The sequence below is a fragment of the Polyodon spathula genome, chromosome 7 (genome assembly GCF_017654505.1).
Source record: "Polyodon spathula isolate WHYD16114869_AA chromosome 7, ASM1765450v1, whole genome shotgun sequence".
In the NCBI taxonomy this organism is placed as follows: domain Eukaryota; kingdom Metazoa; phylum Chordata; class Actinopteri; order Acipenseriformes; family Polyodontidae; genus Polyodon; species Polyodon spathula.
In genome coordinates this window covers 27,452,387-27,471,583 of record NC_054540.1, presented here as the reverse complement: position 1 = coordinate 27,471,583, position 19,197 = coordinate 27,452,387, and the positions used below count along the sequence as shown (strand labels likewise).

General features: G+C 40.5%; 1 protein-coding gene across 2 annotated transcripts; it reads right to left on the bottom strand.

The window, feature by feature from the left end:
* Positions 1-31: 31 nt before the first annotated feature.
* LOC121318469 (mitochondrial 10-formyltetrahydrofolate dehydrogenase-like) lies at positions 32-19,163 on the bottom strand. 2 transcript variants are annotated; one of them, XM_041255177.1, is made up of 23 exons: positions 18,795-19,163; positions 16,271-16,415; positions 14,045-14,279; positions 12,915-13,080; positions 12,544-12,645; positions 11,452-11,541; positions 9,330-9,464; positions 8,481-8,606; positions 8,171-8,262; positions 7,543-7,690; positions 7,094-7,213; positions 5,861-5,988; positions 5,438-5,588; positions 4,590-4,660; positions 4,038-4,143; positions 3,796-3,883; positions 3,580-3,673; positions 3,302-3,401; positions 2,736-2,834; positions 2,158-2,323; positions 1,702-1,807; positions 1,257-1,456; positions 32-309 (listed from the first exon to the last, which is right to left on the bottom strand). In XM_041255177.1, exons 1-23 carry the CDS (start codon positions 18,840-18,842, stop codon positions 254-256), a joined length of 2,772 nt encoding a protein of 923 aa, XP_041111111.1. In that variant the 5' UTR covers positions 18,843-19,163; the 3' UTR covers positions 32-253. The 2 variants fall into 2 exon arrangements, with proteins under 2 accessions (XP_041111111.1, XP_041111112.1); XM_041255178.1 differs by lacking the exon at positions 16,271-16,415 and having other exon boundaries at positions 18,795-19,162.
* Positions 19,164-19,197: the final 34 nt, after the last annotated feature.

Sequence of the window (19,197 nt, the reverse complement as noted above, 5' to 3'; positions counted from 1 at the left end):
GTCAAAAACACACTGAATGTACGCCCCCCCCCCCCCCCCCCCCCCCCCCAAGATTTCAGAATTAATAATCAGTAGGCACATGGATGTAGTAGTAGCAGTGAATGAACAGTGCATAAGTTCACTCGATGTCCACTTATTTAGTTGTTTTTCTTGCTGTGCGAATTAACAGGTGATTCCTGTTAGCAGAGTAAAGTGCTCGAGAGAGAATGGAATGGGTGGTTCCTTTTTAGTAGCTTCTGAATGAACTCATCTCTCAATATTCCACAGTCACCGCTTTAGTCCTGAGGTATTCATGGAGAGCTGCTTCTCCTGTGTGGGAGAAAAGGGAAATAAGAAAATAATAAAGCTTGCTTTTTAATTCTGTCGGGGGTAGTACAATTAGTGTAGTTCATTTGATGTGGAATCAGTGAAGTCTGAAACATTATACATAAATGGCTGGCTTTCAGAGACCCTGTACATGGGCGACTCCACCTAGGGTAACATTGGGTAGTCCAAGATTAGTGCATATCGTGGTCTGGGAAACCACCCAACAATCTTGATGTTGTGAAGTTTGTCTGCAGATTTATTTGTACACCAATCATCTCAGACAAATTAAAGAAAAGCTGAATTAAAAGGGCCTCTGACAAGAATGCATGGTCTCACACTCCACCCATTTCCTAGGTAACTAGCATGCCATTTGGGGCTATTAACAATTCCCTTTCCTAAAGTTGCATCCCCAACAGCCATGGATGGTGACCTTGAAGTTATTATATGGAGTATCAGGAGCAGGTGCTGGGAGGAATGGTACTGATAGTAAGGGTACAGAGCAAATTCAAATGTTGTACATGGATAAATAAGGCTCACAGTAAGGTCACAGATTTGCAGCATTTCATTTGCAGAAGTACAAGCTATAGTCTTACAGCTTGCAAGAAAAAGAGAATCATAACTGTTCAATAACATGCAGTCAACCACTTTTCTTGATGTTGCAGGGGCAGTGCAGTTGTGAATATGCAGAAGCCTCTGCAAGATGAAACAAACCTCTACTTCTGATTAGAGCAGAAATGCCTGCCAGCCCTCACCGGAAACTAGAAACAGTAGAATTATATTGATACTAATATGTAAACACACACTTGGTGTATCATTTTATACAAGATATATTCGAGTGTCATGTGTCAAGACCCAAACATGTTAAAAGATAAAATGTATGAATACTAGTATTTTATAAGAGCGGAGTTCAGTGCTGCAGAACATTAATTAGACAAGAGTATCTCTCTTACCAAGGTCCTTCCCAAAGCCAGACTGTTTGAAGCCCCCGAATGGAGAGGCCACGTCGGTCTTGTTGTAGGTGTTTATGAACACAGTCCCTGCCTCCAGTCTCTCGCTCACATACATGGCTTTGTTGATGTCCCGGGTGAACACTCCTGATGCCAGACCAAATTCAGTGTCATTCGCCCTCTGTAGAACTCCATCCACATCCCTGTGCGAAGGCAGCACAATTTAGTAAGATAGAAATGATTTCCCCTGCAGAACAGCCAAAAATTAGATGTCAACGTCTTGGATCTTGTGTAGGGACCCTGATTCTGGACAGACTTTGAAGGATGTATCACACACTGTTCAAGAAAGCTTCCCTTTGTTTGTTTGTTGCTTAGCCTGCAATCCCCTAGCAGCTGGCACACAAAGATAGTTAACAGTATATATAAAGTATTATTCTGGAAAACCTACCCATCTTTAAACTTGGATATGACCATGATGGGCCCGAATGACTCCTCTTTAGCAAGGTACATGTGATCCTCTACATCTGTAAACACAGTTGGTTCCATGAAATAACCTAGAAAACAAGATAAATTATGTCAAAAGGGGAAAGGGAACTCAAAACTACAAGTTTATAACGGTAAAACCAACACCTCCCACCAGCAATAGACCAACAACTGTAAACAGTCTGCAGGACAGAGCTACATGGACACAGACAGGAATTTATAGTGACAAAGAAAAGGACACAATAAAGTGTGTGAACAAATAAGGCAAACAGATATATTACTTATTTTGCAATTATACTTATACCATGAGAAGTAGAGTTATAGCTAGAACAAGTATGTAAATATATAGGACAGCAGACACAGAGAGTCAGAGAAGGCATATTTTGGCACTAAATCCTTAGGTTGGATTTAGTGGTTATACCTGGCCTTTGAACCTGTTGACCCCCATACACCAGTGTGGCTCCCTCCTTCTTCCCAATCTCGCAGTACTCCAGCAGCTTCTCCATGTGCGCCCTGTGGTTCTGGGGTCCGTGGTCAGTGGAACGGTCGAGTGGGTCTCCGATCTTCATTTTCTTAACCTCCTCCAACTGTCAGAAAGCACACAAGGCAGCTTATGGGTTTTAGCTTTCAAACCCAGGCCGCTCAGCTTCTTCTGGACAGCAGATAAGCTCGGACAATATAAATAAACCAGTTAAAACTTAGTGTGAACAACCTGGGTCCCTACATAACTGAGCAACAGAACAGAGGAAAACAAAATAAAATTTAAAATGTGTTAAGGGAGCTTGGTGATGCAGAAGCTAAGACACTATTTTCCATGGCTTTCGCCTTTACAGGTTTGGGACTGATCCCCTCTGTGTGTCTGTCTCAAGTTACCGCTCATGTAGGTCAGTCCACATCCTTAGACCACCAGGACTGAATGGCAGGGGGTATTCAGGTCATGACTGAATGCAAAGAAGCTCTCATGACAATTGCCACTAAAGCCTGCCTACGTGTACTCACCACTCTCCTCAGAAACTCGTCATGTATAGACTCTTCCACAAATAGACGGCCAGCAGCAATACAGTTCTCTCCCTTATTGAAGAATACAGATCCCATACCCTGGGGAAGCAAAACTTTTGTTAGGGCTTGTGGAAGATTCAGCAACCCGCTTTATTAAAACAGGAGTCAATATTTTGTACCAGAACAGTTCATTCAGTGGGATTACATCCTTGTCATGCTAGTACAGGCAGTACTTAGAAAACAAAAGCAGCAACTATTCCATTGCATATCTGTGGAATCAAGTACTGTAGTTCTCCTACTTCTACACTGAGTCTAGCATAACAGTAGTCCAGACAGTGTCTAATTTTGTTCTATTGTATTGATGTTCAAGTTTATCAACACAGGAGCCATTTCCCCAAAGCACATGTACTTGCATAAGAACGTGATTTTCCAGGTTTGGTTGCTATAACTTCTATTAAAAAATGCTGAACCCATTGCAGCCCGCTGTTCTATTAAGACAGCATCTGCTTCACTGATTGTATAAACAAATAGCTGTCCAGGAGGCAGTCCATGGTGTCAGGTCTTACCATTCGCACAGCCTTGTCTAAGTCACAGTCTTGAAAGATGATGAGTGGAGACTTGCCTCCCAGCTCCAGAGACACTTTCTTCAAGTTACTCAACGCACAGCTAAAGAGAAGATATTGTTAGCAGTGCTAATGATTGGTAAATTAGTTCATTCTTCTACCATGTGTGAAAGGATCCTTGCAAAAAAAACACCTACCAAGTGTAATGTTTCATTCACTTTGCTGGGATGGCCATCAGTTTTCCTTCATTCTGTTTCCTAGATACTGTTTCTACTTCCTACCTTTTCATGATGTGTTTCCCGATGGGGGTGGAGCCAGTGAAGCCCAGCTTGCGGATGTCGGGATGATCAGACATACGCTGTCCAACGAGACCCCCTGGAGCCATGGAGAAGCACAGAAAACAGCAGCAGTGGCTCCAGTTAGCCCAAATCACACACGAAACTTACACAACAGTAAATGGAAGGCAATTCTCAGACATCACTGATAAATCCACTCACCTGATCCAGGTATAATATTTATAACACCCTTGGGGATGCCAGCCTTGACTGTAAGTTCAGCAAACTTCAGTGCTGTCAATGGAGTTACCTGATGAGCAGAGAGTACAAAGTATTTCAATTGTTACTGCAACTCCTCAAGCCCCACAAAGACACAAACAGCAGGAACATTCAGTGTTTTTTTTTTGTACACCTATTGCTAATGGTCTGATCTGATCTGGGAGGGGTTTCCTGTATCTGCTTACCTGGGCAGGTTTCAGGACGATGGTATTGCCAGCAGCTAAGCAGGCTGCACTCTTCCAAGCCAGCATCATCAGTGGGTAATTCCAAGGAATGACAATGGCGCATACACTGTTACAAAAAACAAAAACAAGATCCATTGTGATATGTATCCTTGGAAGCTTGGTAACTGGCAGCATGTTCATGTTGTTGTGCTGGGCTGGGCTGGGGAAGCGAAATTATCACTTCAAGGTGACAGAAAGCTTAAGTTTGCATTTTGCATTTGTTGCACAAAATACTTGTGAAATGTACGTGTTTATAACTGGGATTTGAATTGTATAATAGCCATTTCATTTTGCAGTTACAATGTCATAAAAATGTATATTCTGTAGTTCACCATAGCTGCTGAGAGGCACGTCCATGTGTTAGTGTATGCAACAGGATTTTAACCTGCTGCATAGTTCTAATGCAGTCTCCAGCTCTTCACTGCTTAGCTAACCATGCACATTCCTCAAGGTGCAGGCTGTGTCTTCAGATACTGAGCTCCTGGCTCAGTTCACAACAGAAGCAACACTTACCCCAGAGGCTCCTTTTTGGTGAAGGTCAAGTTGTGATTGGGGCGAGCCTGGTTGATGGGTATTGTTGTGCCCTATAGAAGAAAAGGAAGTCTTGTGTTGAATGATGTGGCACACAAAGGCTGTCATGCTTTATAGAATTTTTCAGAGAATCCCCGGAATGTAAATAGAATTATTTCCAGTTAAAGCAAATGCATAATTTGGAGTATATGAGATCAAACTAAAATAAAACTGGAACTTATATTTGAAACATAATTTCTGCTTTAGCCATACTTAAGTAAAAGCGTGCTGTAGCCCCTCGCGATGCAAAGCAAATTATTAACAGTAGCTGTAACAAATGCGTTATAATAGAGTGAAGTTCCCTTACTTTGTCATGTTTAAACAGCTGCTATATAGCAGCAGTTGAACTAGAAATAGATTTTGTATTTAAACAGCTATATCGTGGGAAATTAGTGTTGCTGCTATAAGCCCATTGATCTTGCCTCAGGGCTACGTGTCATGAACATGTGGCAGTAGCTAAAGATCAGCCAAAAGCACTTGCCTTTAGTTATTATTCATTCTTTCTAATTTGACTGGATTTTACCTATCCCCTATTAGGATTTTAAATTCCTAAACAGATTTTGCAACTAGCATGAATATAAGTGAAAAAAAAGCACATTTATAAAAAAAAAACATTAGGGTTATGGAAATGAACTGCACTGACATGTGATTTCCTATACATAATCACTTTTTCTTAAGAAGCTCCTTATCTGTTTTTAATTAATGATGAACAGGCACTCAAATATTAAGAAGCCATTTTCCTGTATCTGCAGTAGCAAAGAACGTATTTAAGTTCTTACTTCACTTCATACCTGGATTTTGTCGCACCATCCAGCAAAATAGCGGAAGGTCTGTATAGACATGCCCACGTGAGTCTTCAGGGCCAGTGTATAGACAGCGCCAGAGTCGATGGCTTCAATGGTAGCTAGCTCCTCCTGGTGTTCCTCCATCAAGTCTGCAAGCCTGTGAGACACAACAAGTAGATCCTGTAAGAAAGCGACCATTGGGAACTACAAGGCAACATCTGGAGTGAGGAAATGGAAATAAGAGTGTAGCTGCACTACTTTACACTATTTAAACTATAATGTACATTTTTTTTAAAGAAATGTTACAAAAAATACTGGTAGTAACAAACACAGTAGGCACACCTTAAATATCTTTTTGGGGTGCTTGTTGCCTCTACAAAAAATGGGGTAAAAGACATTGATACTGTAAACCAGGCCCAAAGTGCTTACTTGTACAGCAGCCTGCCTCTGTCTCTTGCATTCATGTTGCCCCACGGCCCTGTCTCAAAGGCATCTTTGGCCGCTGCTACTGCCCTGTCGACGTCGCCCACTGATGCATAAGACACTTTGCAAATAACCTGGCAAAGTATTAGAATGTCATGAAATAAGCATTATATTTATTTGTTAACCTAGTTACCCTGGGGTGGGGGGTGGAGGGGTCTTATTTTCAAGGGGGCCTAGGGGCAGTATCACAACTCTCTCATACATCACAGCAAAACCGTCCAGGTATTAAGTTAGATTACTCTACTCAACAGTATACTAAATCTTTCCTAGGTAAGCACATATATCTCACATTTGGGACACTGAAACTACAAGAGGCCTTTGTTTTTCACACATTTGCAAGAGAAAAATTGTAACTCAGCGCTAAGCCCTGTTCTCGTGTTGAGGTTTTCAAGGATACTTTCTGGAAGCATGGTTTTGCAGTAGCTGTGCGTTTGTTTTGTTGTTTTTATTTAAATGTGTTCTGGCACAGGCGAGGTCGGCAGCTCGTCCTCTTCCAGTAAAAACCTTGTGTAGAAGGTGGCCCTCTCCCAAATTAAGTGATTTAATATGTTGCTAATCGGGAGAAGGTCACCTGCATAAAAGCTTGCAGTGCTCTGCAGTTGTGTGGGAGTACAGAGGAGAAGTACAGGTGAGCAAGAGGAAAAAGGAGAAGAAAAACAAACATAGGAACAGTGAAAGCGATCTGCCCAACCTGACCTATGTTTGGTGCTTTTGTATTTGTGATTTTGTTTTTGTGTACCTGTTTTATTTTGCTCTTTGAGTTTTTTTGTTTAAATATTTTATTTATTTTTGTTCTTTAAATAAATGGCACATGCCACATCTTTTTGCAACTGCAGTTACTTTGTTTGTTTTTGGTTCCTGCTTCTGGCCTGACATCACCACATGGGTACCCTGTCACAGTAATGTTTTTTTTTTTCTTTTGTGTTTAAAACAGCTATGTATTGCCACTGAAAGTGTGGTTTGTGTTTATGTCTTATTAAAACCTCAATATTTGAGTTTCATAAAACACTTTCCATTTTCTTTTTAGAATGTTTGGTTCAATTTGGATTACAAAAAAAAAAGCAGTCTGAAATAAAGGCAATTGGTAATTTATAAATAGAGTCCTCAGTGCTTACTTTGTAATATAATTCAGGCAGATACATATCTGGCAATTGCAGATCTTTCTGAATCTCTACTTACTGATCCATCAGTGGGGTTGACAGTGTCATAAGTCTTTCCATTCTCAGCATCCTCGAATCTCCCGTTTATAAAGCACTGATGAGGCATCTTCACAGTCATGTTATTTATATTCTTTATTACCTGAAGAAAAGAGTATTAACAAGTCAGATTCCAGTGCTGCAGCGCCTTCGACTCAGATTAGAAGACAGGTTTCACATCTTAAACCCTGTAAATCTACAATATTACTACAATTGGTAAAAAGGGCATCAATTCCTGGGGGTTAATACCAGCAGGATTAAAATAGACAATGAGAATTTTCATTTCGATCCGCCACTGTCTGGATCATGAAATGACCTCAGAACGACTTGACGAAGTACGAGCTTTTGCTTCAAGAAACTCAAATGTAAATGATATACCAATCTGAAAGAACAGTTAGTACCATCATCTCCTTGTGGTTTATAAAGACCTACATGATCTACGATGAGCTCTTCCTCCTTGTCCTCCCCGCGCAGCTTTCTCACGACCAACTGAATGAAGTCCTCAAACTTGGTGGCCATGTAGACATCTTCATTCTGGAGCTGCAGTCCGTCACACTTCTGCTTGATCTCCTCCACTAACCTGGGGCGGCACCCAATGCAGGGGTGTTATATAGAACAGATTAACATGTTTTCCTCCTTCACGGTGCCTCAGCCCCAAGCCTTTGACACAAGTGTGGGATTTCACAACTACTATGGATTTCAGTCCTGTAACTGTAGAGGTGGCTGAAAAGAAAATTTGTCACAGAAGTGCACCTGTAAGTCTGGCTAAAGGTTTTTTTTTTTTATATACATAGCTGTCAAGTTTGCGTTACATTTAAAATAATTTAGAATTTTAGAAATTGAAGTGCTATCACAAAGTTTTATAAGAGACCATTGAAGAATTGTGCACATTTTAAAATATGTATCTTATCATGTCAGTAAGAGGTTTGCCAAAGTTAGGCACCTTTAGAATCCAGCAAGGTAATACAGAGGTACTAAAAACAACCCCGGATTAAGGCAAATATGATTGTTACTTAATATCCATTTAAAAGATTATCCAAACCAATTAAATGAAACTCACCTGACAACATCCATTGAAGCAGCTCCTGATTTGAAGAAATCTGTGGACTCCTCAACTTTTGGAACGTTGCTTAAAATCCCTTTCCATATAGCCTGTGACAAGAGAGAACCAGAATGAGAAATGCGAAGATCAACAATGCACCTACTTGTAAAAACATTCATCCTCTTAACTAATCAACACACGGTCTCAAAATAAGTAGATTTATATCATTCCAAGTCAAAAGGATTACCCTATATTCCATAAATGCATGAGATAGTGCCTACCATCAACCTAGCAAGCAAGCTGAAAGTTCAAACTCAATAGAGTGTACCCGGATTTGCTTAGCAGTCTTCTTCTCCTCCTCTGTGAGCTCCACACTCACACTCTCCCCGGCTGAGAAGTACTTGGCTGCTGGGATCATTTTGCCATCTTCAAACTGAAGGTTTCTCACCATGAGCTACAGAGGAAAGAAAGAGATATGTCAGAGGGCACAGCTTTTCATGCCCCCACAACTCACTGAAAAAAATATTTCATCATATACTTTAAAAGCGCTCCAAAATCTATTTTCAATAAACGAAAATGAATGAAAACGTTACACTTGATAGGTGGATTTTAAACCAATGTATATATTTCAAAGGTGTACATCAGGTTTGCTTTTGTATTTCAACTCAACAATGTTGTATTTTGCTTTGAAAAGTTGTGTTGTCTAAAGAAATATGAAAAACGTGATGTTACAAAAGCTTTGGTGTGATAAATTAACAGAAATGAAATTTCCCTTCAGTTGAACTTACGCATTTGTGTATTTACTACACTTTCCTGCAAGACATAATAAAATACAACTTTCATGGTTCAGTCAGCTGGTGGTAACAGCATCTTGACCAGAAACAAAATATATATATTTGCAAATAAAAAATTAATAAGTAATAAAGGCTTTCCACAACATATTACAACATAAATTCAGTGATTTTTCCATGACACATGAACACTTTCCACACTGCATAGCACATGCCAGTGACAGTGTGAACTATCCAGGGTCTCTGGACAGGTTTCCAAAAAACAACCTGGCATAACTTTCACACCAGGAAAGTTGGCATTCACAATTTTCCCATATTTATCTAGGTTTTCATTCTTTGCAGATTTATCCCATGGAGCTCTGGGATAAAAATTTATTTGTACCTACCGCTTTCCCATCAGTGCCGAAGAGGACCAGGCCATTGCTGGTGACGAGGCCAGGTTGGGATGTTCCCTCGATATCCAGGGGCTGCCCTGTGGGCACCGAGCCACCAAGAAGGGATGAGCCATACAGGGTAACCACCTAAACCACACAAACATGTCATCTTTACTACTGATAAACACGCTGTTCTTGTAATTAAATAAAGTACCTCAAAGACAATCAATACACAATTACTAGAGAACACGCACTTCGTCTTGTGCATAAAACCTTTACCCTTACTTCAGAATGTACTTTATAATTTGAGTGTTTAAAGTTATGAATACAGTAATATAAATTACAGCTAAAAAAAAAGTTTGTCTGACTCCTCTTTAAACTAAATGTAATTTTTTGGTCTTTACATAGATTTGCCTATAAACGGTTCCCTTAGACACCCAATTATATGGGCAACTGCACATACAGTATATATAATTTGCTTTGGTTAAACTGGGAACTGTTTTTGAGGGCATCTAACCAAGGACAGCTACTGTATGATATCTGGGTACTAATATTCAACCTACACCTACAGACATGTAGTAACACTTCAACTAGAAGTCTTTTTCAATGTTGTTTAACAGAATGGCACAAAACTAAACTGACTACAGTTGATATGTCTTTGTGACAGATAGCAAATGAATCCTAGTCAACAATCTCCCTCCCGACTTGCGAGGGCACAATATAACAGGACCAGTGTGCCCTGGAAAGGATGGTTTGGCAATTCATTCCAGGGTCAGTTGGAAGTCGGCCATCCAGGAAGGAGAAGGAGTCACAGTTACAGAAGTCAGCACCTTACTGCGGTAGGTGATGTGTCAGTTGTGGATTGGAGGATACGTGATTGCACTCGCTACCAAAGCTGGCATTACTGAGGGTATACCAGGGGATGTTGCAAAGCAATCTATTCCTTTGTTATGGTTATGAAAGGGCCAGTGAAGGAGTACTGTGTTATAAAGAAACCGTGAGTTTTTGTGTGTTGTGTTGTTTTTTGTGTGTTGTTTTGTTTCTCTGTTACGTTTGTTGTTTATAGAAGGATAATATCGGGGAATTGTAGATAAACAGCCAGCAATTAAACCTAGACTACACTTCACAACTGTCCACGTATAAACCTGTAAATCACCACTTTCACTAAGAGCACTCACTCTGGACTTGTGACCGTGTTGTGTTTGTGTGTGTCTTGTTTAGTATCTATTATTATTTTGATACTGAACCCTGTGGTTTACCTGTGCAATACACACTGTTGTGTAGAGCCAGGTTTTTATTTCTAGTTGCAAAACAAGCAACCCAGCCAAATAAAGATATGTTTAACTGTGAACTGTGTTGTTTCAGATCATTCCTGAGCACTGCATCACCTCTACACCTGCGCAGTGCAAACCACTTCATTTAAGAAAAGGCAATGAAAGAGACCACACAGATAATCTAACTCACGAAGAAAACATTGACAGGTACAGATTTCAAGGAACCAGCTACTACCAGAAAATGCAAGAGACAGCAGAAACAAACAGCATCACCCGACTGCTGGTCAGAAGACCAAAACAAAGTGAGAACTGGAATGAGCACCTGCCAGACTACACTGCACAACCTTCCCACAGGTCAATAGCATACACAGCCATTAACCACCAACTGTGTTTACATTATGTATTGGTAAAGACTTACAGCTTGGTATATTGTTGAAACTAGGAGATCAGCAGCTGTGAGATTTGCACAACATAAATAGGAGTTCGACCACTGGCAGTCTCGACCTACTCCAGTCTCACTGCATTTCAATCAATATGACCACGATTTCAAACTACACAAGTGTATTAGTTTTATATGCAACCAAAATGCTCAATGAACGAAAGAACAGAGAGGAAGAAGCCATGGCTCTACTACTAACCTATTTGGAATTAACAAAATAACACCACTGTACCACAAAAACATTTCACATTTATTCAGCACTACTGAGTGTTTCATAGTTATGGATGATCCATCATTAATTGTGGTGTGCTTTTCCAACCTTATCATGCTGAACCATGATTTCACAAGGCTTTCACTGTGCTTTACTACCACTGCTACTTTACTACTACTACTGTGCGGTAAAGTAAAGACGATTTCCTACCTGACCATCGATGACAGTCCATGCACCTGGAACTTTATCATGGCCTCGGATCCAGTTGTGAATGGCCTCTGCTGGTTGGTTGAAAGAGACCTAGTCAAAACAATAAGACATCAGCACACTCTATACCAGGGATGTCAATCCAGTTCCTGGAGGGCTGGAGTATCTTCTGGCTTTCCTTCTACCTGAGTTCTCAATTACTTAATGGATCTAATCATTTGATTCATTGGACAAATTGAACACTTCTCTCCAGGCCTCAAAATGTTTTATAGGCAGTTTGCCTTGAATCAAGTGCATTTTTTTAAAATCATCAACTGTAAAATACCTTGAAAAATATTTTAAAAATATCTCAATTATGTTAATTGAGAGCTTAAGTTGGACTGAAAACCAGAAGACCCTGTGGCCCTCGGGGACTGGAGTTTGACACTCTTGCTCCAGACCAAATGGCTGGCCATGGCACTGCTGTAGCCACCAAGTTGCACAACCTTCTAGGAACCCACTGAAGACAAACGACTGTCCTCTGGCAACTGCTACAGCGTATACATTCCTGCCATAGCCTAAAAATAGATCTTCTTGTTAGGAATCTGGGCAATGCATTACACAGTTATAAACACTCCTCACCTCTCTCAACTCCTTGGAACTGGAGGCTGGGATACAGTTTATTAACAGACATGTGCGATATCAACACAAGGCAGTCTTTGACCATGTGGCATTACTGAGCTCAATGTACCTGTGGTACATTCACACAAATCAAGATGTTCCTGAAACAACATTGTTTTCTACTTGCACTTTTGAGGTATACTTGTACAGTGCAATTTTTTTTTTGCCAAATTTGAATACCACCTCACCACTGCAGCCCACTCATTGCTTTTCATAATGTCAAGCTAATTGACTCTTACCATTAGAGCCTATGAAACAAATATTACAAAGGGGCTCAATTCTGAAGGCATGGGCCCAGCTTTGGAAGTCTCTACCTCAGCTGCCTAAAGAGATGCTCCATCAGAATGAGGAGCACTAACACCAGATGACTTTCCTCGCTAATCCTACTAAAATCTTGAGGCCAATACAGCACTCTATTGGGCTTCAGCCACTTACCTTGCAATTATCCTTCTTCTGAATACCTTCATAACTGGCTCCTTCTTCAGACTGTGGAATGCGGGGAGCTTTGCCATCTGCGATAAGCTGAACTGCTTCCACCTGAAGGGGGGAATTAAATGAAATACATGTGTGAGCATGTTCTATTAATTCCCAAGGAGGCTGAACACATTTAATGCTGAGTCAGCATTCAATGGATTTGTGCATATGCAGTACACTGAAGACTATGCATTCTTCAGAAGTGTGGTAGTGTCACAGGATCTTTACCTTGTGTTAGGAAAAAAAAAAACAAACAAACAAAAAACTTTGCACTGGAGCAAAATCTACAGGAAGAAAACCTACTGAGATGACTAACCTCCTGTTAGTCTTACCATGCCTCTGATTCCCTCTGGGAACAAGAAACGGTTGTATAGTGTGTCCACCGTATCATTGGGCTCAACAGGACACTCCCTCTGCAGCAGGATAGGTCCTGTGTCCAATCCATCATCTGCCCAAAATATGGAAAACCCAGCCTTCTTATCTCCATGAATCAGAGTCCTGTCAATAGGGGTGCAGAGAGGAGTTAGTAGAAACATCTAGCTACAGGATTCACCTATATGATGATATCATATATCTCTGGTAATCTGTTAATCAGTCTATATTCATACCTCCCGCTAGTCTTGAGAAGGTGAACATCACCGGCAACACATTCTCCTCCCCCTCTTTTGGGGATCAAAAAAGTGAGTTTTTAATCTTGATTTAAAAATATTTAGTGACTGCATCTCTTATGTCAGATGGTAGTTTATTCCATAATCTAGGAGCATAGCAGCTAAAAGCTCTTTCTCCTTTAATTTTTGTCTAATCTTTGAGAGGGACAGATGACCAGAATCAGCCAATCTTACAGCAAGTCTAGGTACATATAGGGACAAAAGCTCTTTTAGATAATCGGGTGCCAGGCCATGTAGTGTTTTTTTTTTTTACTAAGCACCCGTGCCGCTGCATTTTGAACAAGCTGTACCCGTGAAAAGTCATGGTCTGGTAAACCAGCAAAAAGAGCATTGCAATAATCGAGTCTAGATGAGACAAAAGCATGAATTAGGTTCTCAGAATCCAGCAATGAAAGACCTAATCTGCAATATTTCGTAGATGATAAAAAGACACTTTGGTGATATTACGGATATGAGCCTCAAAACATAAATCTGAATCAAATATGAATCCCACATTTCTGGCCTCTGTTTTTGGGTCTGAATTTAAATTATTCAACTCTGTTTTTACAGAAATGGCAAATTCCAGTTGTTACCAGTCAGTTCACTGCAGTTGCACTCGTTTGTATCTTCAAGATCCGAGGTGCGGTTTTTCTTAAACCGATTCAGTTGTACTGTAATTTGATTTGGATTTCTGTGGAAACTTGTGCCTTGTCAAAGTGACATACCTGTGGGTAGACTTGGGTGTATTGAGAACCAGTAAGCATGCTGCCCTCTACAGAGACATCAGATTTGAACTATGCAGAGATATCACTCACCAGTTGATAGCAGAAGCCCCTCTGTGTGCAGGCAGTATGGAGGGATGGTAGATGATGGAGCCATGTTTGGGGTGATCGATCACGTTCATGGGGATAAACTGGCTGCAGAATGGGAGGACATTCAGCTCGGCTCCTATAGACTTGTAGGCATCGACCACGTCCGGGATCGGTTTCCCTTTCACTCTCCACCGGGGGAACTTGAACACAGGTGTGCCATCTTTCTCTGCCGCCACAGCTGGAAGGGAACAGCATAGAATGTATGAGATCAGAATACTTGATGCTGCACCAGGTGACATGAGTTCGGTTGTTTATTAAAGGGACTGCATATGGTATCGCAGCAAGGAATATCCACTTGAAAGACATACCTGAGATGTGGTTTGTTTTGTTTTTTTTTTTAATTAAAAATGTAGTCGTTGCATATTAATTTTGCTTTTTTCTCCCAATCTGAAATGCCCAATTATTATTTAGACTCAGCTCACCGCTACCACCCCTGCGCTGACTCGGTAGGACGAAGATGAACACACACTGTCCTCCGAAGCTTGTGCCATCAGCCAACCGCTTCTCTTACACACTGTGGATTCACCATCCAGCCACCCAGGAGCTACAGCGCCAGAGGACAACGCAGCTCCCGGGCACCTAACAGGCAAGCCAGCAGGCGCCTGGCCAGACTACAGGGGTCGCTAGTGCACGGCGACGCTCAGCCAATTGAGCGCCACCTCATGGGAACTCTCATCAACAGTCGGCTGTGGAAGAGCCCAGACTCGAAGCAGCGACGTCCAGGCTATGGGGCGCATCCTGCCCTCATGCAGAGCGCCTTTACTGGATGTGCCACTCAGGAGCCCCAAGATGTTTTTACTGAAGAAGCAGACAAAGCATTTTTTTCTGAAGCGTTAATGAAGTCTATTAAAGTGCTGTATGTAAATACTGCTGAGAATTAAAATCAATACATTTTACACATGGACCTTAACATCTATAAGGGATAGTTGAGTGACCCTGGAAAATGACATCAGCCATTTTTGTAGTTTCTTTTATCAGGAAACCATACTACTTGTAGGCTGACTGAAATTCAAATAAGTGTACACAGCGCTTTGTAATTAGGAGTAGTTCACTAAACAGGGCTCACTATATAGAGGAGGGAGAGACCAGGAGGAAGCTTTGCTGTGTGTAGCGCTCGAAGAAGAAGAAGAAGAAGAAGAAGAAGAAGAAGAAGAACTACCACCATTAGTCAATATATTTCTCACTAGGGCTAATTAAAATATATATATATTTCTCTTCCTTTTTGGTCATCTGGAAAAGCTGGATAAAAGAAAAATTGCTGAGAGCACAGGAGATGTTGAAAATGTGTTGACAGAAGCAATGAAGTAGAAAATTAACTTTCACAGAACTTACTACAGCTTTTAATGATAGTCAATGCTATCAGGAAAATAAATTAAATATCTGTTCTTCACAGAGAGCAGTACAACAGATGACTCACCACTTATGTTGCGGTGGAAGGGACCTGTAATTGGAAAATACGAGGGGGAAAATAATGGACCGTCACAGCTGTACGCCCATCTAAGATTGGGACGTTATTGACTGGTTCGATGTGACCTTCACATTAACTACTCCTGGCTGTACAGCTTTGTTTTGGTTTTGAGTTTCATTTTTGGGTCCTTCCACAGACTTTGTCTGGGTGGAATGTCTGTCAACATGCAACGGAGCTGCAAACGCAAACGCTGATACTAAGACTCCAATACAACTGGATAGCCACATTCTGCAGAATGGATGACCTTTTTAGCATGACAAATCAACTGAGAATCCTCATCTTTTTTCTGAACTGCTTTCAATCTAGTTAATAGCTAGTTAGTTATCTCAAAATGTGACAGTACAAGATACTGTTTAACTATAAAAATTTCATTTACCTTATTTTGCAGGTAAAAAAAAACAACTCAGCTGTACAGCAAACAGATGTCTCCAGTAAAGAGCAGATGGTCTCTTGTTTAATCTATTTAGAGTATTATTTTTTAAACATATTTAGTTGACGATGTGACCCTCTTACGGGGGGCATCTTTGTAAGACTTTTTCAATATATTTCAAAAGGTCTTGTGGGTGAGAACAGTATCCAGCTGTTGTTTTAAAGATGTATCAGCTGCTTAGCCCCGGGCGTGCCCTCTGAGTGCTGTCAGATAAGGCTGTTCTGCCGAGGACAGTTTGTATTGTTGAGACAGCACTCAGCCCCTCACTCACCCAGAGGATCTGCCTTCCCATCCTTGTCAGGTACTGTGAACACTCCCACCACTTTGTGGCCATTCTTCCGCAACTGGCTGTACACCTCCTGTCCAAACAGACTCTGGCCAATCAGAGCAAGTTTTAGCTTATTTTGGTAATATACCTGGTGTCAGAGAAAAAAGAAAACAGAATTCTCAAGAATGTTTCCATTCCCTTCTTGATCAAGACGAGTTATCACTTTTGAAACTGCCATTTTTTGGAGTCTGTGTCTACACACAAAAGCATGAAAAACAAATTGTGTACATACAATATGTGCACAACTGATAGGTGTCTAATATGGAAATGTTCTTAGCACTCCATTTGCATTATTCAGTAGGCAAATCCAAATATGCTAAATAACTGCCCCTATCTAGACGGACTGAGTGGAATGTGCCAAAGGCATTCAGAAATTCCTGAAATACAATGGCTGTGTGACAGGTCAGTTGAATTTTCAGAAAGATCTGCACTTAAATTTTAACAGGTGTGTTACAGGAGTTCAGCTCGCACTGTTTTTAATCCTGGTTTATTTTTGTCGAGCTAAAGAATATGAAAATACATTATATAATTCAATACCTCCACTGGGGCCTTAAAGAGTCCCCCGAGGTTCCAACGCGATTTCCAACGGCATATGTTAACATACCGGGACCGAAGGGGTTAAAAAGGTGAAAAACACATACTGAACAGTTCCATTTCAATGTTCTCTTTTTATAAATGTTTATCACCATTAAATCTGTAGATTTACCATTGTGAGTCACCCTGCTGGACTTTGCACTACCATGCTTTTTCTATGTTTATTAAACATTACAGTGCATTATTTGTTTTTACAGTAAGTCTAGTAATTGTATTTAATATGCATTAAAACATCTATATATGCTTTCTTTATTGCCAACATAAAATGTTTTAAACTAAAATAAAAACTCCTGCATAACTCCAGGATCTGTGTTAAAATAACTGTGTCTGTTTCTAGTATCATAATAATCCTTTTACTAGCAGCTGATCTCCAACAGTGACAGCAACCTATATAGTAAAGAGATGCAGGAGAATTGTATAGCGCTACAGTATTTCTCTACTCTTCACAGATAAGGTAACTTTTATAATCTATGTGCCCGATACAATAAGGCTGAATGCTGGCACAAGCTGGCTTCTGTAATGTTTACCTTTCACAGCAACATGCTACAGAAATATATTATTCCTTGCAAAATTATTTTAAATAGATTTGATGAAACGATTCACGAGAAAAGCAGGGCTAACAGTATTCAAAGCCTATTAAAAAAATAAAAATAAATAATGATAACGACAGTGTACCAGACACTGAAAAACTTTGAAACGTTTGTCATTTCGTTTACTTAGCTTTTTTTTTTTTCTATTTCCACAATAAAAAAAAAGGTTTATTCAGTAATCGCCAGCTAAAAACTAATACATACAATCATGTTCATTGCAACACAAAATACTTCAAGCAGCTACAACTAAAGCGATAACCTTGTTACATTGCAGCGACAAATAATCCACAGTAACGATTCCATTGTATATTTGTCTTAGCACTATACAGAACAAGCAACAGAATCCAGTTAACCCTAACACACACGATTTCTGCATAACTACACATTACAGTCGGCAGATTCTTCTCTTTTTTTTTTTTAATCATTGCTGATGCAATTCATTGGCGCATGGGTGGCTCCATCTAGGGAGCCACTGTGTAGGCTACAACGTGGCTGAAATAAGACAGGCAGAAGTTGATCTTCTAAAAAAATTGGCTATATGCGGTTGTCATTAAATATAATACAGAAATCGTAGGTCGATGTTGCTGTTGAATATATGCGATAATATAAAAGAGTAATTTATACAAGGCAACTCGCAAGGTCTTTTCTACGCCTAGCTGACTTGGAAAAAAAAAAAAAAAAAAATTATGCATTCTTTAGTAGGCTTCGCATTAAAAGGTTGTTTTGTTTGGCCTTTGTTTTTTGGAAACATAATGGTATAATAATTATACGTAAACCGTGCTCGCAGTTGCCCCCGGACAACAGTGGCCAACAGAGGCATCAAACTGGGAAGCGGGCCTATAGAGGCGCGGTGTATAGACGGCATAAAACACGTTTAGACATGACATTGGTGGGAATACAGTCGTTATTACAGACATTTTCCAGTACAACCAGACGTGGGACTTAGCGAGCAAACAAAACTGGAAATTTTACAGGCGTTTTCTCGGGTCCCGTAACATTGGTGTGTGGTTACTGCAATCCACGTTTGTTTTTAGCATGTTTTAGGACCCAGGGGAGCCCAGTGGCAAGCATGCATTCAGTGCGCAAGTCAAGTTCACTTATTAGCCACGCACCTGCCTTGCAACGCGTTGCACTTACATTTAGGCCCCTGCACGGTTTCTATAGCAATGCGTAATAACAGGCAACCCTTATTACAATTAGAAGCATCATGAATGGTGACAGTAATACCAATAATATTCAGCTACAGATTTAAAAAATAAATGAAAAGAAATCGGCTTACTCACAGTAGCGGTCGAGAACTTCCTAATAAATTGGCTGGCTGTCCACAGCATGATGACAGTTATGAGATTCTACTTGATGTTTTTTTTTTTCTTCTTGTTGTTGAATATACACAACGCTGGGAGCTTGCGGTGTCAGACCGTGTTCACCTGCCTCAACGTATCTGTTGTATACTGGTTTTGAGCTTGGGGCTTGTGAGCGCGCTTTTTACTTTCGTGTACGTGCGCTCTGTTATCTTCACTCCTTTTCCCTGTATCGCTATTTCTTTCTCTCGATAGATTTTCTGCAATGTTTCTTTCATATCTTTACCACTGCCCAGCTGAGGTATTCATTTTATATATAGTTGTGTACCATATGTACGTGCTCGTGCTCGAGCTCGCGTACGCATCTCCTCCCATACAAGGGCTG